This window comes from Sporothrix schenckii, assembly GCF_000961545.1.
Source record: "Sporothrix schenckii 1099-18 chromosome Unknown Cont48, whole genome shotgun sequence".
NCBI classification, from domain to species: domain Eukaryota; kingdom Fungi; phylum Ascomycota; class Sordariomycetes; order Ophiostomatales; family Ophiostomataceae; genus Sporothrix; species Sporothrix schenckii.
The window spans coordinates 2,075,611-2,095,985 of NW_015971149.1; the positions used below are offsets into that span (position 1 = coordinate 2,075,611).

Genomic DNA, 20,375 nt, shown 5'->3' on the forward strand with positions numbered 1-20,375 from the left:
TCCTAGAATGCAAAACAGAAGATGGAGGCGACCAAGATGGATTCCTCGATGCGAAGCATCAAGTCCACGTTGTAGCGCACACGTCAACAGTGGGAAGTAAGACTGAAGAACGGGAAAATCGGATATGCCACTTTTGCCGTCCAATTTCTTGGAGCGTCTCACTGGTTCGTTTCCTGGTTCGTTTCGTGACGTATGGAAGGGGGGCTGCATTTTTTGCACATGTCAAATATTGTCGTGGCCTGTGTGCTAGCGAAAACAAGACCAAAAGGGGTATTAATGATTGATCGTCGTCCGTATCTCATTCAGATCAGATCGAATTCATACCTGCCAGGTTCCACTCGAAACCGTCGTCAGCATACCCTGCTATTTCCGAAAAGACAACACGGTCCGCTATTGTTGTTGCTGCAGTTGCTGTCTCTATGAGCTCTTCAGCGCAATATAATCACTATTGCAGCCGTGTTGGCTTACCTGGTAGTAAAGGTCTCCTTGTAGCTGGCCGTTGAGGTTGATGTCGTCGAGCACTGAGCTCCGTAATCCGTGATGGTCTGGCCAGCGTCGAGCGATCGCACAGTGGTTCTGATCAGGTCCTTCAACTGCAGCAAGGTAAAGGCCGGGACATGACCATGAGCACAGATACCCAGGCGCTGTTCCGACTGTCTGGTGTAGAGAGTGCATCGCCGGTCGATCCTAGGCCACCAATGCAGTTGTCAGTTGTCTCGGCTGTGGTCGGCCGGTGGGCTCCTCCGGCTGGCGAACACGCTTCGTGGGGGACTCGGTGACTGCGTTAGCCGACGCGTCTATGTTGTTTGAGTGGCCCTTGAGCTGGAGACGGTTGGGTGTAGGTGTTTAGAACGAGATACTACACAGGAAGGCGGAAAGGGATAAGACAAGGGAAAAGGGGAAAAGGGGTTCAAGTGTAGTATCGTTGGATCGGGAAGGCGCAAAGGAAGAGCCAAGAACCTACTCTTGTCGGCCGTCTTTGGCATCAAAGCGGCTCTCGTTGTCGTTGCAGTTGACACGTGCTGCCGCGGCGAATGAGGAAAGAACCATGGAGCCACGATGCATGGAAGTACTGGGCCATGGATTGGCAGACCTGGATACGGAAGGCGCTCTACACTGTGTCGTCCCTTCCTGGTTCGTGTGTTCTACGTATGTATACATCTGGTTTACGTTGGACATGTCACCTGACATCGAATGGCAAACTGGTAGTTGAAAATTGAAAATGCACAACCTTTGGCCATATGTATGTTTCGATACGATGCCTGCACGGATTCCGAAACTCTCAAACCGCTCAACCACGCCGCCCTTGTGCTCCTCGTCAGCAATGTACTTGATCTTATCGGCCGTTGGGCAACGAGACCGCCCCCTGACACCGGTGGCTTGCACGCGGACTGGCCCGACCTACGTCATCACCACGCTCTCGAGGCACGCCGTGACGTCCGAACCGTCGTACAGAGGGCCCTGGATCTCGTACAGGAGCTGGGATGCCGCGGTGCCAGTTTGCTCGCACTGTACGGTGCATGTCTCTGGCAAGGGTTAGCGTGGCCACCAACACGCATCTACGCTATCTCCAGCAGGGAGAGTTTGGCCGATCCACTCGCCTGCACCACCCCCGGATGTTCAACATCCCCCGTTTTGCTAGCCCTGTGGAACACGCTTTTGCTCCGATTTACGTGTTGCGAGCATCCGACACCCCGGACCTAACGTCGGCCGGCTTTAAACTATCCTAGTTTTGGTATGAACCGCTCATGCCCTCAACCTCCACCTCCCCTTCACTCCGCATCCGGCCATGGCGGGGACATGGCGGGGGACGCACGATGGAAGTGATGGGAAGAACGACGGCAAAGGCAAAAGACACCAAAGCAAGAAAAAACAGAGGAAGAGCCAAATGGACCGGGAGACCCTGTGGTGGCTGGCGTCATTTCGCGGGTGTTCATTTGGAGGACTGACGTCTGACGTTTTCCCTTGGGGAAGGCAAAGATACAAATACAATGGACGAAGTATCTACCTCTCCCCATCTCTTTCTCTGTCTCTCAACACGTTCCTCCCCACCTTAGCTCTCGTTTCCGTTCCTGTCCATCTTTCTCACATCCTACAACACACGCAAGAAATCTACCATGGAAGGCAAAGTCATTGCTATCACTGGCGCCGCGTCCGGCATGGGCCTCGAGACGGCCAAGCTGCTTGCGTCCAAGGGCGCCAAGGTCTCGCTGGCAGACGTGCAGGAGGCGGCCCTCGATCAGGCCGTCAAGGACATTACAGCTGCTGGCGGCCTGGCCCTGGGCCGCGTGGTGGACGTGCGCAACAGGCAGCACGTGGAGGACTGGATCAAGGCGACGGTCGAGGCGTTTGGCAAGCTGGATGGCGCGGCCAATCTGGCGGGCGTCATTGGTAAGCACATCAACATCACGCCGCTGCAAGACATTGATGACGACGACTGGGACTTTGTGGTGGGCGTTAACCAAAAGGGCCTACTCAACTGCCTGCGCGCCCAGATCCCGCACTTCAACGACGGCGGCTCGATTGTCAACGCCGCCAGCGTCGCCGGCATCATTGGCTTTCCCCGCAACGCGTCGTATGTGGCGTCCAAGCACGCCGTCGTCGGACTGACGCGTGTCGCCGCCAAGGAGCTCGGCAAGCGCCAGATTCGTTGCAACTGTTTCTGCCCGTGAGCCCCCCTCCCTCGTTGTCATCCCTTTGTCTGTAATTCCAATGACATGGCCTTCGTACCGACATTGACATGCACCGACCAGTGGCCCTATCGATACCCCCATGTTCCGCCAGTCGGCTGGCATCCGCGGTAGCGAGATGGACCTCAGCCACATTGCGCTGGGCCGCAAGGGCCAGCCCAGCGAGGTCGCAAACCTGGTGGAGTGGCTGCTGTCGGACGGCTCGTCATTTATCACCGGCACTGTCCAGAACATTGATGGCGGCTGGGTGTGTTAATGTCGAGAACGGCGCGTCAATCGAAGATGGAGCTGTTCATAAACGGAACACAGGAAACGTTATGGGAGAATCTCCGTACAGCGAGTCACCAATCGCCGGGAGTGGCTAAGAATGTTGGATAAGAATAATGACGCAAACAGTAACGCTGATAAACAAAAGAGAGCCGGAACGTATAGTTGCCACGCCATGTTTTCCCCTTTTCACGTCCTACCTCGAGCCTTTTCTTCACGCTCTTCACGTTATTTAAATTATTAACACAGTTCTGTAATGGAAAATCCGCCCATCGAAAAATCAAAGTTGGGCTGGCTGAGGGTGCTCGAACACGTGATGGTCGTGGTGGTGACGCCCGAGCCGCCCGCGAACTCCGCCGACAGCACACTCCAGGTACCATCGACGGTCAAGATGTCCACCCCAAAGACCCAAAACAGGGAGTTGTTGGCCAAGCACCTCACCAGCTCGGGGGTTAGGTGGTCGGCTTCCGCTGTTATCTGAAAGAGGTAAAAGCGACCAGCGACCGTCGGCACCGTGACGCTGACGGCGAAGGTGCCGCTTCCGCCGTTTACGGCGGCAAACCGGACACACGTGTTGGGAAGAAGCTGGCCGTAGCAGGTAGGCGGGTATGCGGCCGTCATCGCACCAGTGGTCTCGACGACAGCGGACGTGCCCGGGTTGAAGTGGGCGCCGTCGGGGAGAAGGTTGGTGCCGCAGGGCAGATGCGATGGGGCGGCGGACGACGAAGCGGAAGCCGAGGACGAAATGGAGGACGAAATGGAGGATGTCAGCGACGAAACCGACGAGGACAATGACGACAATGATGACGAGGACAACGAGGACACCGAAGAAGGCGCCGACGAAGACACCGACGAGGACACTGACGAGGATGCTGACGAGGACGGCGTAGAAGACGACACGGACACGCGGGACGGCCTGCAACGCGCCGCTGTGGCGGCACCTGCGCCGAGGAGGCTGCTCAAGCCGACAATAAAGGAGAACCGCATGGTATAAAAAAGAGAAATCGTGTTGAGGGACCGGGATGATGTGCGTTGCCCAGCAAGGTTCTGTCGTTCTCGATGCCACTCCCAAGAAAGGGCTGTGTTGAAGGTACACAGTCGCACAAACGACAGAAAAAAGCCAACGACGGCCGCGCCAAAACACCCATCTATATAAGCGTATTGGGAGCAAGGAAATTGACGTACGGCGTACTCCATCCTGCGCGCGGCCGGTTAGGAAAAGGGACATGGCCCCCTGCAACACGATTTTCTCTTTTGGTATCAATATTGTAGTATTGCACCGCATCCCCTCGACATGGCAAAGTCTAGCGAGTCACAGCGCAGCGGTATGAGTCGGTCAAGCTGGGTTAGGCCAAATATGGAAATATTGGCATGTCAGTGACTTGCAGCAAGCAACAAGGATCCCATGTCCGATACGACGATGCCATTTACGGATGAGAGGCGCACGTGGCAATAGAGCGTGGTGGCATCCAGCTTCCTGGTCGCAAATGAAAATAGGAATGGCCAAAAATTATATATACGTCAAATAAGCCGTATACTACAAAGGTATATTGTAGGAAACACGAAGCGTAGAAAACGTCAAAAATGTAAAAACGAAAAGAAAGCAGGCCTCTGTTAGGCGAAAAAGAAACTGAAAAGCGTAGTAACGACAGATGGAAAAAACAAACATCAAGAAAACATCTCTTTTCGGTCCAACTCTTTCCGTGTTTGGTATCTTGCAAAAAATCCAGAGAACAAAACAAAGAACCAAGAAGCAGCACCCTCTCTGCCAACTGAGAGAGGTACAGAAACAAAGCAAGACATAAAAACAGCAAATTAATCGTAGAATTATCATATCATCAATCAACAACCCAAATCCACCTTGGGTCTCAGCCGTTCTCTCGTTCTCTCGTCATCGGGACCTTACCCCCGGAACGACTGCGGCGGCCCCGAGTTGCGGAAAAAGTCAGCCAGGTCCTGGGTGGCCCGCGAGGCAGTCGGTTGGGCTTCTCGAGGCTCAAACTTCTTCATGGGCACACGGCCGCTGCCACTCGAAGCAGCAGCCGGGTGACTGCCGCCGTTCATGCCCGACTGCGGCGCCGCCGCCGACGACGTCGTACCGTACTTGTCGAGGCCAGGGGGGATGTTGACCTGGATCGGGATATGGTTGCGACTGCGGCCGGTCATGGTGGAGCCAGCACGGCTGATGAGCGACCGAGAATCAAAGCCGCCAAATCCGCTGTAGGACCCGCTGCTGCTCCCCGGGCCACGAGAGCTCGAATTGCCGCTGACGCTGTTGTTGCGTACGAACCGCGACATCAAGCTCGGCGCGCTCGCCTTCTTTTTCGGGACAGGCGGCGGCTGCCGGCTTCGCGTCTGCGGAATGTCAAACAAAACAGGTTCTGCATCAGCCGGAGGCGGAACGCTGTTCAAAAAGTCCAAAAGGCTTTCCTCCTTGGCGGCAGGGGCCGGCCGCCGGCCGCTACCGGATGCCGGGAGCACCGCGTCGAATTCGTCGTCCTCGTCGCTGAGGTCGATTGCGTAAGGGTCCTTGACACGGCGCGTCTTGCGCTTCGGCATGGGCATGGCGTCAGGCCCATCAAAGATGTTGTTGGCGCTCTGGCTTGCGCCGATTCTCGGCGACGGCTGCTTGTCCTTCTTCAGCAGGCCAGCAGACGAACCCATCGAGCTCTCCGTCACACTCGTCGATGCCGCACTGTAACGAAGGTTGGGAAGGTTCGCGTCGATCGCGCGGCCACCAACAGCACCGGACATTTGGTCGGAGTCCATGGTGGTGCGGAAGGGCGCCACCGTTCTAGGGATGCGCGGGTTGTTGCTTCCTCCCATTGCACTGGGCGGGCCGCGCCGGATAAAGTCGATTAGGTCGGAGTTATCATCCTTGTCGACAACTGCCTCGCGTGCCTGATACCGTGGGCGGTTGCTAACCGTGGAGGCCCTACCGGACTCGATGCTCGTCTTGGACATGCCTGCAGTACTGTGGAGGGCTCGCGTGGCATTGGACACGGAGCCATTCATAGTGCTGCTGCGCGACGGAGGAGTGACAACCGATCCGCCAGCAGGGCCAGTGCCACGAATGAACTCGGCGAAATCAGCAAGCGATTCTCGGGGAACGCGTGCCTCGCGGGCTTGCGGACCAGGGCCACGGGCCTTAAATGGCATCGAGCCGCCCGAAGGTGCGATGCTACGCGGGGACCGCGGAACGGGGCCAGACAGCTTGACTGTTGCGGTGGTGTCGATAGATCGAGTCGTATCAAAGGTGCTGGCGCGAGAAATGGATGCTGAACGCTTGTCCTCGCCCCGGTTGTTGAGTGATGACGAGCGCGAGCGGTCGCTTGTCTGGCGAGCATCTTCGCTCTTCCGGCTCTTCACCACGATGGAGCTGCCGTCGTGGATTGACCGAGTAGACTATGGAGATTGAAACAATTAGCATGAAATTGGCTTTACTGCATGGCTCCTGGTATCTAAAACCTACATCCATGTCACGCATGTTCTCGGGTGTCAGGGTGTACTGGATCGTCTGGTCGCTCTGGATAAGTTGCTCAAAGTTGCGCGCAACATCCTCGGGGCGCATGACGGTGCTCTCCTCCGATGATCTCTTCGGCTGCTTAAACTTGCTCGTCGATGATGAGATGGACGACGCGACACTCTGCTTCCGGCCAGCGGCCTCTGCCTCTGCACGCAGTTGGGCGTCCGCACGAGTAGGTGCCTGTGCTTGAGCCTGCGCTTGACCCTGGGTTTGGGACTGCGCCTGTTGCTCACGACTGGTGCTGGGCGAAGACTGGTTGACGCCACGGGATGGCGAAGGAGGCTGTTCCCGCAGAGGGCTGCGAGCGTGGCTGGAAGAGGCAGCAGCACCCGTAACAGCACCGGCAGCAACAGCGGCCGCAGCCGCGCCGGCCATTGCCGAAATGTTGGACATGCCCTGACGCTTTGCGCTACGTTCAGGAAGCGCAAGCTCGGCTGGCTGCGTCTTAGCAGGCACCTCCGGCTTGTCGTCCACGTAGAAAGTCCCGGGCGAGGCAGTGGAGCTGAGTATGGTGACCTTGGTAGGCGCAGTCGTTGTCGGCGGCGGGGGCGGGCGCATCGATTGCTGGGAAGGAGATGTGGACGCGGTGAGGCGAGCGGAAGACTGAGGGGAGGGGACCGACGCCTTCGTCGGTACGGGCTTGGGCTCACTTGGACGGGAAGTGCTTTGGCCATTCGTTGCCACCATTTCCTCTGCCTCAGAGATGGACTCGCTCGTGTGGGTTCGGGCCATCTTTGCGCTCGTCAAAGATACTCTGGGGTGCGACGTTGCCTGCTCAACGGAGCGCACGTTGCCCTCCTCGGCAATAGCGCGCACCGAAATGCTGCTGGTCCGAGACGTGTTGCTGGCGCGAGACGGAGCGACAGTGTCATTAACAATGTCAATCGATCCGTTGCGCGACCGCGTAACAGGGCTGCGAGGGCCAGCAACATCGATAACACGGGGCGAGTGCACGCTCGGGGAGCGGGCGGGCAGGCTCGGGCTCATGGACACGGGGCGGCCATGCTCCGAAGTCGACGGTGAGTTGCTGCGGCCGGAAATGGAAACGCGAGACGAGGTCAGAATCTCCGGCTCTTCAGTGAACTCGTCAAACTCCTCCTCGCCATCGTCGCGGCCGGAGCCATTCTCGGTGGCCATCGACGACACGGGGACAGCGCGCGCAGTGGATGTGGTAATGGCTGCACCAATGATTGTCGTCTGGAGAGGGGGAGGGAAGGAGGGTCTCTTCTTTTGCTTGGCAACAACTGCCTTGGGCGCGACCGCGGTATTGGTCTCCTCACCATCGACAGTCTCAACCAGTGAATCATCAGACTCGGCCTCATGGTCAGCGGCTTCGGGAGCGGAAGTATATTCCTCCTCGGTCTCTCCTTCCCCTTCAGGCTGGACTTCCTCATCAGCCTCTGACGGCTTGACACGTTTGGCAGAGGGCGAGGCAAATGGCGATGTGGAAGGCGTGGGGAGAGAGTTGGCTCGCTTGCGAGAGTAGGGCATTTCAGGTGTGCGAGGTTCTGACAGTGTTGGAGTAGGGAGGCCAGCCATGACGGCATGGGAAAAGACCATCAGACTCTTCGGCCGGCTCGGATCATCAATCGCCTTCTTCTGCCTCCGGCCAAACGCATCGTGCTCGTCAGCGTCGTCAAGCTCTTCGTCGTCACTGTAGTAGCCCAGGCCGGGAAGTAGGATCTCAGTAACATCTCTCTCGTTGAGAGGAAGAGGGACAGAAAGAGCCAGGCTGAGCCACTCCTGTTCGTCCCGCTCGACGCCGGGCTCACCCTCTGGCTTGTCACTGTCGTCCTGCTCCTCCTCCTCCTCCTCCTGGGCAGATTTCTCGGCAGTCTCTTCTGTGCTCTCGCTCCGATCATTCTGCACAGAGGCATCGTCGCCGTGTTCGCCCGCCTCGGAGATCGCACCTGCAACGACAGAACCATCTTGGCTGGGTTGGCGAGCATGGGTGCTCGGGCGACCCAGCTCATGCTGAATGGATCGCTGCTGGAAGGTATGGACATCAGTGAAGGGGGACCGTATCCGCTTCTTCCAAGCTCTCCAGAGCCGGCCAATCGTGCGGTCAAAGGCCACGCGGTCCATGTCAACCTCTTCGACTGTTATGCGTTCGGCGACAGGGGCACGGCCGCTGGCGGCACCGGCAGTCTTTTGTTCCTTCTCAAAGATGAAGCGCATGCGGTGGTACGCGGCCTGACCAGCCGAGGTCAGAGCCTGCTCGCCCATGAACTCGAGGATGGACGTGAGGAAAATAGCAACGGCCGGCGACACGGTCTCGCCGAGGGATTCGTCGCCCCCGTCGAGGTGCTCCTGCTCCATGTAAAAGTCTTCGTCTTCCTCTTCCATGTCGCCAAGCGACGAGTACACCATGCAGCGAAGGCGTGTGCGCTTCCATACCAGTTCCAGATCCCAATCCTTTGGTGAGTCGGGGGTCTGTGACTGGAGCATATCTTCGTCGTCACCGCCGCCAAGGTACTCCCTGAGCTCTTCGTCGGCCTGGTTGATGGCATCCTTGGCAAGCTTGGGCTTCAGAACCTCGGTCACAGCTGGGCGAAGCGCCGTAAGCGATGTCGAGCGGGCGATCGACAAGAAGTTGAAAAGCAGCTGGTCCAAGAAGTTGTTGACGAGCAGCAGGGCGGCGTTGGACACGAGGGCCGTCTCACCCGACGGCTCGATGCCGTGCTGGTCATACCACGTGTTGGCGTGATTGTCATGGTCGCTGGTGACAATTTGTGAAGCGGCAGATGCAGCAATAAAAGCCGCGTCGGGCGAGATGGACAAGGGCGGCGACATCAGGCCGAGGCCGACGGTGGTCGTGGACGGGCGGTCGCTCGAAATGCTCGGTGCTCGCGATCTTGGTCTCTGCGAGGTGGACGTAGTGCCAGACGCAGGTCGGGAGGCACTCCCGGACTCAGAAGGCGGGTAGGCCATTGTGTCGTTTTATGAAAAAGCACCCGTCCCGAAAGTAAGGGTAGGAGGTGTGAGGAGAAGGCAATATTCAACGAAGCAAGGAGTGAACACAACCAGAAATGCAGTATTACTTCGTGGCCCTTTCAGCTCCGCGCGCGTGCTGTCGTCTCCTCGATTAGACTGCAGGCCCTCCTTAGCCACTTTCCGCTTTCCGCTTTCGTTTGTGTTCGTTTCTCGTGCGAGGCAGGGTGGACTGTGTTCGTGTTCCTTTTTTCGCTGCCTTGGACCAGTCAGCTCCGCTGCGTGCAAGACAGTGGCAGATGGTAGGACAACAGGTAGTGAGGGTGGTGTCTATGGTGGGCGATGGCTTGCGGCTCGGATAGGAGAGATTGGTGTAGAAAACGAGAGAGCGAGAAAAAGAGGGGAAGTGTTGGTCGCACGAAAGCAAAGCTAATAAAAAGAAATCCGAAAAAAGGAGAGAATGGCGGTACGAAATTAGGACAGCAATCAAGTGTCAATTAGAATAGTCGTGTGCCTGTTTTCGAATGTCTGTTCCTGCTCTGTTCGTTCTGGCTGAACTGAAAGGCGAACAAGGCAATCGGCAGGCTGCAGGCTGCACACTCTCACACACAATTAGTAGCTGCAATATAAAATTAAAATGGACAAGGTCGGCCGTCAGGGACAAGGAACACCAGAAAGAAAAGAAAAAAAATTGAAATGCTGAAACGGCATGTTCTAGAAAGCAAAGTAAGGCAAAATAAGCCGTCCTGTCTGATCCGCCAGGAACGGACAGCACTTGCAAGACAATGTTTATGCGGGGAGGGCGAGGGGAGAAAGAGCCTATCCAGGGGACATTGACGCGGAGACTTTATGATCGCCAGGTAAAATCGACCTGGAAAAGCTTGGTCCCATGGGTCGCGCAGCAAAGAGAAGGCGATCAAATGGCAAAACGATAAAGCACAAAAGGCGTGTGCGTCGACAAATTCAGAACGAAATCGGTCTGGTCGTGTGCAGGTTGCTTCTTACGAGACGTGGGCTAGGCTAGGATTGTCCCAACCCAGTGTCGTGTCGTCATGAACAGGGTTTGAATGGTATTGGAAGGTAGCAAGTCACCGAAAGCGGTTGGAAATGGCTGTTTGTGCCTCCAAAGCACTTTCTTCCGGTGCCGTCCTGCCTTGTTTCGATGCTCCCCGGCTCAGAAAAAGAGTGTACGTGTTTTGCCTTTGAGGGTTCACAGCATTGTCCAGCGCCCAGGATCCGTGTGTGTCGTGCCAACATCAGCCGCGTCCAACGAAGAATGCCGACGGGGCAGGGCAGGAGGGCGTCGGCAGCAAACCAACAGAGCGGCAAACGGCGCACAGGGCGTCCAGATCGTTTTGACAAACGGCAGTCGAAAGGATGCACGCGGGTACGCGTACGTATGTAGTGGGCGTGTGTATATTGGCGGAGCCGGTGCCAGAGCAGAACAAAGAACAACAACGCATTGAATCGCAACCGCAAATGGAAAGCAAACAACAATAGCAAAGGATAATAGCAAATACAATAGCAAATACAATAGCAAAGAAAAGAGGCTGCGTTACGTACCGGATTGGTCTGGGGCTATCGTGACGCCAGGCGCATTGTTGACCAGCAAACAATCGAAGCAAGGAGTGACGATGTCGAAAATGCGAATGTGAGTCTCCAGGGAAGCGCGAGGACACGTCGTGGAGAGGAAATGGAAATGGGAGAAAACCAAAGAACAAGGAAAATATCGATCTCGATAGACGGGGGTGGCGGGAAGGAAGGAAGTTTTGATGTCGTCTTCCCGTTTAATTTTCCCTTTTCCGTTTGTGTATGTAGATGGACCGATTTTGCGACTGGGGGGAGTTGAAGGGGACTGGGCGATCGTTGCTGCGTTCGGTAGGTGGGCGCGAGCTAGGGCCTCTTGTTTGTGTGGATGATGAACTGGGGACAGACAGAGAAGGGACTCGGCCGACAAACGAGATGGCAGACGAAAGCGGCGATTCGACGAAGAGAATAAGCGGGCGAGCCTATCGTAGGCGAACGTGAAAAAGGAGGGCGGCGAAGATACGGCGAGACAAGAACGGTCGAAGAAGACGTAAAAAGGTCGAAAAAGGAGAGCAACGGACAGACAGCGTGCAGTGTGAAGAATGGTCGAGGCGGAGAAAGAGAAAAAGTGAGACAACAGGCGCAGGTGAGACAGCACGCTTGCCTCCCGTTCGCCAGAAAGAGAAAGGAGAGAGGACAATATGGGAAAAGATGATCAGAAGAGGAAGACGGGGATAGGTAGAGGAGAAACAAGACGAGAAGAAAGTCGAGAAAATAACGAATCAACAAAATTCAAGAAACGTCAACAGACAGTCCACAGGGACAAAACGACCGAAATCTAGCGCTGCCTCAACGGTGAAGAGGATAACAAGACAGGAAACAAAATGCGACAGTGCTTCCCCTCTCCTCTACGACGTATCAACACGGCTGTTTCGAGAGGTGGCATGGGAAAGGGGGACCTGGGCTAGCATGCAACGTGAGGCCAAGAAAAATGGGGAGCGAAGAATAGGGGAAGGGAAAAAGGTTGGGTCAATGGTCAAGATGGCTCGGGGAAAAAGGAGATGGAGTGCCAAGTGGGGCCCAGCGTTCAGGGCACTAGTCGCAAAAGGATGGACTAGGAAACAGCCACCTTAGACACTTGGATACCAAAATGGAAAGAGCGACTGAAAAGGGGGGCCCGAAGCCACGGGGGCTGAGAGACAGACACGAGGATGGAAGCTGAGGAGAGACTCGGGTGAAAGTGAACTCGAACTGAAAACACAGGTGCGATCGACTTCGTCGTGACGGGAAACACAAATCACACGCTCGGCACCTGCCCAGAAACGGTCCGGATGTGCTTCTGTCCTCCATAAGCGGGAAGCGCGACCCGCGATAAGAGGGCCTGGAGAAGGGAGTCTACACAGTACTCGACCGGGGAAGGAAAGGGCTCCGGCGTGTTGTGGCACCAAGGACGGGCCTGATGCGGCAAGTACGAATGGTGAGGCCTGAAGGCAGGTTTTACAAAGATGGAAAGAACACCAGCGCGTGCCGGCCATGGCCATAGACGGGGCTTGAAGAAGGCCACTTGGAAGAAGGCCACTTAGAAAAACGACTTCGATGTACTCAGTCCTGCGCGAAGTCGAACAGAAAGCAACGGATGCAGGGGACGTGGATATGTCCACCGAATGGACGGCCGCGATGGCAAGGGTTCCAGCTAAGGCTAGCAGGGCTAGCGGGCGCAGGGCCGCTAAGGGACAGCACTAACTCAAATAGCTAGAGGCAACAGACGTGCTAGAATCGGACTAAAAACAGGGGCAGTGGGTATGGAAGGCGCACATGGGCGATAAATGGCCGACATCGAAGAGACGTGGGACGACGACGACAAAAAAAAAAAGAAGATGGCGCACGCGCTATGCGCATTCTGGGATTTCCCAACGTCCCAGCGCCGGGTGGACCAGACGATTGCCTGTCGACTTTCCTTCTTTTGGCACGACACGCCGTCGTCCAGGGGTCAGCCATGAGAAGGCCGGACCGGTTCAGCTGTGTGAAGCACGTCAACCCTCGATCGAAGACGGCGAGGCAATTGTTGCTTTTTCGTACGGAGTACTGTGTAAGATAATTCGTAGAATGTAAGATATGTCTGCGGCTGGGTGGACTCAGCTCCCCATGGCGACCGATTTGGGCAATTCTGCCAGCGGATCCAGCGGGACATGCTAGACAATCTTTCTCGAAAAAGGTAATTCAGCCGCGGCCGTGTTCTGGGCGACACGAATTTGTACTCGGCACACGGCTCATTGGAGTGTGTCGTACAGAGGTAATGTGCTCACCTTGCTAAATAAGCTGGGTGCTGGTGTCAACAATCTGGGGGGCAGCCCAACATGGCATCGTGACAGCACAGACAGTGAGCAAGGACGAGCAAAGACAGAACGAGGGTTCGATGTTGACGTCCCAGCAGGCCTTGTCTCGGTATACTGGGTAATTACGGCGTACGTCGCACAAAGCAAGGCCCACGGTCCCAAGATCAGGGGTGTAAGGTCATGCTATCAAATCTTGCTATCAAATCTAGAATAGCATCGCGAGTCTCGTCGATTTGACAGCAGCACGTCTCTCGCTCGTTCTCCAGCAACATGTTGTGACGCTGTTATCTGTTGATCGCGGTGGATGTCAAGTCCCGCAGACAAAATACATCAAACAAATTCACACCGAAATAAGACGGCTGGATGGTCGCCGTGCGGGCCGGGCAAGGCGTTCGTGGCGCTGGAACCTGGGAACCTCTTCCATTTGGGCCAAGCCGCCATGGCTTGTCTGTCTGACGGGACCAGTCACATTCGTCGCGCGCTTTGGACCTTTTGCTTCTGCTTCTGGAAGGGTGTTCCCTGTCGTCGTCGTAGCACGGGGTCCTCTTTGCAGACGGGCCGTGGCCCAATATGTCTGTTCTGTCCATACGCCCTTAATTCTTGGAGTTTACCTTTTTGTTCGCTTTTTTATTCTTCATTATACCAATCTTTTCCAATAGCTTTGTGGCCCTGTCTCTGGTGCTCGTGGCCTGGAAAGAAAATAGAAAAAAAAAAAAAAAAAAAAAAAAAAGAGAAAGAAAGGCAACCGACTCTTGGTCGTGTGACCGGCGATGTATCTCTCTGTATCACTCTGCACGATATCATGCCTTTACTCATAGTCGCTCCGAACGTAGCGCCCCGTGCTGTGTTGGGTATCACGTTGCGTTGACTTCTGCACAGACGCAGTACTTGCTGCACATGCCGTCCGCTCAGACCGTTGGTGCCAAACCAACCGACCATCTCACGTCGAGGTGCAGTGCAAGCTGCTGTGCGTGTTTTCCTGTATTGGGAAGCGTGCCGCTGAAGGGTCAGTGGGCATGCGGGCAGCGACGATCAAAAACAAAATGGGGGAGGGTTTTGACCAGAAAACGTATCTGACCGAGTGCGGAGGTAAGATACAAAGAAGGAATATGTCGCCTCCAATGAGGACCGTGTCAGGGCCCAAGCGTGACGGCCAGGCCACCACATCAGCCCTCGTCCAGTCCAAAACTGCTCGAGCCACGTCCAGTCACAATAAAAGCAGCCTCGGTCACGACGATCAGCTGGTGGTGCCGGAGCTCATGGTCCAGCCTCGTCAACCTTGTATGTGGACGTCTTTACGCAGTAATTAGGGCATTCTTTTGTGCAGCTGGAAAACGCATTCAAAATTTCAAGCACGGCATGCGACAGACGACACACTCCGCAGAAAGAAGCTGCATGCCAAGATCGGCTTGTCAATGGATATGCCAAAACGATTGTGTGGAAGGAATAGAAGGAAAAGAATGAAAATGAGGATGCAGAAAAGGGTCCGTCTCCTGCAGGTCTCACTTTCAAATTGTTAGGAAAGGGCACCAATTCGCGCCGTCGCCACTCGGGCATCCAATCCTTCGCAGCATGCAGCTTACCCGGCCCTCCATCCCGCAATCATGGGTGAGAGTGACAAAATGACAAGATGAGAGAGAGATAGAAGAGGTGAGACAGACATGATCAGCATGCTGTCTTTGTAGAATACAATTCCACAAACGACCAAAAGAAAGTGTCAGACATGCAGCGAAAAAGCACAATCTAGAAGGACAAAGGACGTTGAGGCAACGGCTATCAATATGAAACGAGGCAGTTCGGATGAAATGACGGGTGGCCAGAGAGATTTAGATACAGGAAACGGTGCGTGCTGTCGTCAAACCGTCGCGATTTAGCCACGAGGTTATTGATTGATCGCCAAATCTGCTTCACCAGAGCGCGCGACATCGTAAGATACACTCGCAGCTCTTCCACCTGCAGCATATTGAACTGATTTGTTTCTTTCTATTATGAGATTTGTTTCTTTTTTTTTTTTTTTTTGAAAGCATTGTGCCTTCTATTCTTGGCCAAACCCCAATCCTCGTTCTCAAACGCACTCCCTTTTCGCCTTGAGAGACCATTGTTTCACATCCTTCTCGGCTTCGAGATGCCAGTGCCGGCGGACGTTCAGAGGATTCTCTACTTCAACTTCAGGGCCATTCCTAAACAGCATCGCCACCCGCGTACGTCTCCTCTCTTCAGCGCCCACGGTTTTACCCTTCCTTTCCCCTGTCCTGCAGGGACAAGATGGGGCGACTAGCCAGTGTAGCATCGCGCGTCCGGCAAAACTGAAAGTTCAAATAGAGAGAGACCAAGGAGAGACACACAGAAAACGTGAGGATGGAGCAAACACACAATGTCCCCATATGAAATGTAACCCCCATGTACGAAGTACCATTCGTCCCTTTCTCACTCTTTTCTGCATTTTTTTTTTAAAAAAAAAAGAAAAAAAACGAAAAAAGTAAAGAAAGGATAAGGATATGGTGAGGAATGAAATATGTCCTTGTCGGCCCCGTTTCTCCATAAAAAAGCAGCCATAGGAAAGGGCGCTCCATGTGTTTGCAAGGGAAAACGGACATGTCCCCCGAGTGTAGCAGAAAATCCTGCAAGGAAGTGTCGTCCACGTACAACGTAGGTACCATGTATGTCGTATTGTTAAGGCTTTACGTCCAACAGCGCCGTAGGGACGATCCTAACTCTACAATATACACATACGGGTCCACCTTTTGACCTGGGAACAGAAGCCATATTATCGCCCGGCCCATGATGCATTACGACGTACGGATGTATCTTACTCTGTACAACTGCGCACTTCTGACCAGAGTCCGAAAAACAACACCATTGGGCACAGACTGGTTCGAGCCGTCCTTGGCGTGAACCGTCCCCCAATGCTTGTAACCGTATTGGCGGAAAAGCGTCTAGGTTCTCTTTTCCTAGTGGGCTGCGGAGACAGGGCCCGTGCTCGATGTTGGTCCGTTGTGGTTCGGGACGTCTTGATGTTGTGATTGTCTTTTTTTTTTGTGCTCTTTTGTGTCTACACATACGCTGGGCACGTAGGCATTCCCAGCAATTTGTAATTGTCCCAGCTATCGATGAAGGTGGCAGCCGGGTAGCTGAACGTCTTTGGGCCTTGGGTGGAACGCACATCGCAATCTTGTCCTATCATGTCAGCTCCTCTTTGCTTTCATTTGCCTTTTTCGGAAGTCTCGACGTAAGCTTCGTCTAGTCATTTGATTACGCAGTGCAACAGAGATATTAGAAGAATACAAGATTTACCGTTGGTATTTACTTATATTTTAAAATTTACTATGTATTTGGGAAGATGGTTTTTTTAGGTTCAAAAAAAAAAAAAAAAAAAAACGGACAACAAATATAAGAAAAACGCCATGCATTGCAACATGGCTAATTATACGTCGTACGACGTGAGAGGACCCTACGGCTGTGCTCCTTGTTTGTCCCCGGCGACATATTGACAACGCATGACCCCTCTGCACATACCCGAGTCTTGTTGTGACTGGCTTTGTCTTTTCTTTTCTCGTTGTTTTCTTCTCCGTCTTGTCCTCCTGCCCCCTACCGCGTTCTGATTCCAGGTCGCGAGACGCAGTGGAATGAGCAGTAGTCTGCCGTTGTACTGTGACTTTACGACTTGCAGCGTCCTGCATACTTGCATACTTTACCGCCTGGCACAGCGAGAGAAAGAAAACCGAGAAGGAAGCAAGACCGCAAAGACACCAAACAAGGCGTTCTTCAGTGCATAGATGCGTTCTCTTGTCTTTTGTCTCCTGTCCGTTGGGCGTCACGGATATGTTGCCTGCAACCCAAACGAACAAACAGCAGACGGGAAAGCAGCGATGTAGACAAAAGACAGCGTTTCATCCACGGGAGTCCTGGGGAGCCAATGCCTCGATGACCATCGACTGTGGTCCTGGCTTGAGGACTCCCCGCCCAACCTTGTTGCTGGGTACACAAGTATGCAACGGCTGTACGCGGGGCAATGTTGCTTTTGTCTACCACATGGTGCACGCGGCGAGGACGACTGGAGGACGGAGCCGACCTGGATATACCGGTCCAGGTGCAGGTTCTCGCGTGTCGTTGCTTCGGGCCTTGACCGTCAGATTGTCAGAAGGTGGCTATGTGCAGCCATTGTTTACAAACAAGCAGACGCAAAGGGCTGCATCAACACAGCGTGGAAGCAGTGCTCTCTGCTCCTGCTCTTGCATGGATTTCACAGAAGCAAACGGTTGTTGGCAGGCCGTAATACGCCGAGCTGCGCCATTTATGAGGAAACGTCTACACAACACGAAGGATTTAAACAAGGCCTGGCAAGACGTTAAATGTTGTAAAACAATAACAACATCACAGAGCCTCGTAGAGGCATAGGTAATTGGGCCTTTGGGATAGACGACATACTCGTGACGTTTGGTTTCCTTGGAACTCCTCCCTGTCCGACTCCTTTCTTCAATAGGCCATGTAACTGCTCACCCTAGTCCAGCAGACGGCCCAAGCCGACACCATCGTACAGTGGCACCAGCCAGGTGTCAATGCGCCTGTCCTCGGCCAGCGCCGTGTTGAACTCGCGCAGGGCGTCCAGGTCCTTGGTGGACCGGTAGCCGCCGGCTTCTTTCATCAGCTCCGCCTCCACGGCGACCTCGGGGTTGTCGTCGCTTTCGTCGGCCACCAGGCCGCGGCGCAGGACGTTGTCGGCGACAATCAGGCCGCCGGGCCGAAGGAGACGGCGGGCCGCACCCGGGGCCGACTTTTTGAGGATCGTCTGCAGGTAGGTTGGGTAGCCTGACTTCTGGGCATCGATGAATATGAGGTCGTACGGTTCCTCGGGGTCGAGGGCGTCGAGTCTGCGCGGCGTATGTTAGGAGGACCGCGACCGACCGACAGACAATCGCCTTGCAAGACCAGGACGGTGGATACGCAGCGGTCTACTCACGTCTCAATGGCATCGCCGACAATGACTTCGGCATTCTCGATGCCGACCTGGGCAAAGCCCTTGAGAGCGGCCTCGGCGTACTCCGGGACGAACTCCAGACCCGTCACCTTGCCACTCGGTCCGACGGCATGCGACCTCGTCCGGGTTAGCAGACGGCCACAGAATACAATACAGGAATTTCTCACTGTTTGGCGGATGGGGATGACTCACCAGACCATGGACGAAAAGCCGCGGAACACGCCAATCTCGAGGACTACAAGAACATGTTAGCAGACTGGCGCGATGGGCAAAAAACAAATAGTCCCAAAACGGTCTTTCATTCTTTCAGAACAGACCGCGGCGTGCACCGGCCAACTGGGCCAGGAAGCTCAGGGCTTGGGCCTGGTAGGTCGAGATGGTCAAGTTGGCGCGCTCGAGCTGGAGGATCTGCGCATGGTACTCGAGCAGCGGCTCGGGCAGCACGCTGGACTTGGCGGCAGCGTACTCGATGACGCGCGTGGCCACCTTGACGTTGGAGAAAAGCGTGGGGGCGTTGGCCTTCATAATGAAATCGTCGAATGTCGAATTTGGTGATTGTTTGGCGATGCGAAAGGGTACTGAGCGCTCTGAATCTGGAAGACTGTAATTTTGTGCGCCGCGATGGCTCTAGTAGTTTATTTTGGCCAGACAAAGTCGCGCGAGTCCCCTGCTGGATTCGGCTTGTGGTGAGTCTTTTATAGCTGGCCGAGGTGGCTTGTGTAATGTTGCGCTGGCAAGGTGGGATGCATATGAAGACGAGGGGAGCCAGAGCACAAAGTCAATACACACGCAGTATATTGATGAGGTTTGAGAAGCAGACCCAATTCCAAGGCACGAGCTGGATTACGATGCTCGTGAATACCGAATGCCCGTTCGCTTGCTGGTTGCAGCGTTGTCTGTCGTCATTCCGCCGATGATCTCCGCCGTCGGCGTTCCGACGCCCTCGAGCTGTTTGTGCCATTTCCGCTAGTCGTTGCTAATGCTCCAAACCAACACATGACCGACCCTATGCTCGTATTTCCGCTCTTGGGAGTTGCATCGTGCATCTGCATAAGTGTCTAGGACGCGTGGACTTGCTGTGTGGTTCCCACCAGTAGACGTATACATGGACTCGATTGACACCACGATGCTGAGCATGGTAGACAATGCCCGCTGTGTAGGCTGCCGTTGCCTGCCTGCCTTGAGTAGAATACACCAGTGCAAATGAACGCAAAAAAACACACAAAGCAAATAATGTGCTCAGTTGGCTGCATCAGTGCAACCACCTCGCCGCGACCTGGCAAAACGCGCGCTGCTCGCATAGGACCGACCTCATGGCGGATGCCAGCTCCGACCACCGAGGCCTGCCCTGACGCCCAACCAACCTCCCGCCCATCACAACATTGAGGCATTTCTGCGTGGCCTTTTGCGCCCTCGCAAAGCAGTCCGTTCAGCTGGAGTCTTCGTCCGAGGTCGCCTCGATGTTTGCCTTCTTGGGCGCCTTGGCCTTGTCCTTCCTCGGTGCCGCCACCGACAGCGACACAGACGCGCCCTCGCCCTTGCCCGCCCCGCCGGCCGCGTCGTCGTCGTTTTCCACGTCGCTGACCGCCACGCCGTCCCTCTGCAGCTCGGCGTTAATGTCGGGGATCGCCCGGATCAGGGCCTTGTACTGGTCGAGCGAGAGCGAGATGCCCTTCTTGCCCGGCCGCATCTGGCCGCCGCTCTCGTAGTACTCGCGAATGTTAATCAGCGTCGCGCTCCGGAAGTGCGCGATGCCAATGCGTCGCATCTTGGAGAGCTGTGTGCGTGTTAGTGCCCCGTTGTGTTGTCGTCCACGCACAACGTATTCCCCCAAGCATTTTCCTCAGCCCGTTGGACACACCTCCCAGTACACATTGCCCTCCTGGTCCTGGCCCTTGGGCGGCACGCCGCCTGCACTGCTGCTCTTCTTCTTTGCCTTGGATGCCGCCACGTCGCTGCCGCTGGTCTTCTTGGCCAGCTTGCCGGCGCCCTCGTCTGCGTCGGGATACGCCCGCTTCCGGTCGGCCATTGTAGTGGATGCTGTCTGGAACGAGTTGTATTCGCGTGTTGGATGCAAGTGCTGCGGTCGACCGCGCGGACGTGCCTTGTTCGTATGATAG

General features: G+C 55.2%; 7 protein-coding genes across 7 annotated transcripts; 4 read left to right on the plus strand and 3 right to left on the minus strand.

Moving 5' to 3' along the window:
* Window positions 1-1,048: 1,048 nt before the first annotated feature.
* Window positions 1,049-1,704, plus strand: SPSK_00899 (uncharacterized protein; the record flags this gene model as incomplete). The annotated part of the gene is made up of 2 exons (XM_016727842.1): window positions 1,049-1,138; window positions 1,210-1,704. The coding sequence occupies 2 exons, from the start codon at window positions 1,049-1,051 to the stop codon at window positions 1,702-1,704; spliced, it is 585 nt and encodes a 194-aa protein (XP_016584513.1).
* A 413-nt stretch (window positions 1,705-2,117) lies between these two features.
* Window positions 2,118-2,946, plus strand: SPSK_00877 (short chain dehydrogenase/reductase family oxidoreductase; the record flags this gene model as incomplete). Its single annotated transcript, XM_016727823.1, has 2 exons — window positions 2,118-2,668; window positions 2,754-2,946. The coding sequence occupies 2 exons, from the start codon at window positions 2,118-2,120 to the stop codon at window positions 2,944-2,946; spliced, it is 744 nt and encodes a 247-aa protein (XP_016584514.1).
* Window positions 2,947-3,213: 267 nt separating this feature from the next.
* On the plus strand, window positions 3,214-3,951 carry SPSK_10348 (uncharacterized protein; the record flags this gene model as incomplete). The annotated part of the gene is made up of 2 exons (XM_016736801.1): window positions 3,214-3,408; window positions 3,556-3,951. 2 exons carry the CDS (start codon window positions 3,214-3,216, stop codon window positions 3,949-3,951), a joined length of 591 nt encoding a protein of 196 aa, XP_016584515.1.
* A 908-nt stretch (window positions 3,952-4,859) lies between these two features.
* SPSK_00660 (uncharacterized protein) lies at window positions 4,860-9,414 on the minus strand (the record flags this gene model as incomplete). Its single annotated transcript, XM_016727610.1, has 2 exons — window positions 4,860-6,362; window positions 6,430-9,414. 2 exons carry the CDS (start codon window positions 9,412-9,414, stop codon window positions 4,860-4,862), a joined length of 4,488 nt encoding a protein of 1,495 aa, XP_016584516.1.
* Window positions 9,415-14,320: 4,906 nt separating this feature from the next.
* Window positions 14,321-14,727, plus strand: SPSK_00931 (uncharacterized protein; the record flags this gene model as incomplete). Its single annotated transcript, XM_016727873.1, has 2 exons — window positions 14,321-14,558; window positions 14,588-14,727. The coding sequence occupies 2 exons, from the start codon at window positions 14,321-14,323 to the stop codon at window positions 14,725-14,727; spliced, it is 378 nt and encodes a 125-aa protein (XP_016584517.1).
* A 3,051-nt stretch (window positions 14,728-17,778) lies between these two features.
* Window positions 17,779-18,780, minus strand: SPSK_00856 (caffeoyl-CoA O-methyltransferase; the record flags this gene model as incomplete). Its single annotated transcript, XM_016727802.1, has 4 exons — window positions 17,779-18,148; window positions 18,238-18,372; window positions 18,448-18,490; window positions 18,573-18,780. 4 exons carry the CDS (start codon window positions 18,778-18,780, stop codon window positions 17,779-17,781), a joined length of 756 nt encoding a protein of 251 aa, XP_016584518.1.
* A 904-nt stretch (window positions 18,781-19,684) lies between these two features.
* Window positions 19,685-20,284, minus strand: SPSK_00908 (RNA polymerase II transcriptional coactivator; the record flags this gene model as incomplete). The annotated part of the gene is made up of 2 exons (XM_016727850.1): window positions 19,685-20,032; window positions 20,117-20,284. The coding sequence occupies 2 exons, from the start codon at window positions 20,282-20,284 to the stop codon at window positions 19,685-19,687; spliced, it is 516 nt and encodes a 171-aa protein (XP_016584519.1).
* Between the last annotated feature and the right edge of the window lie 91 nt (window positions 20,285-20,375).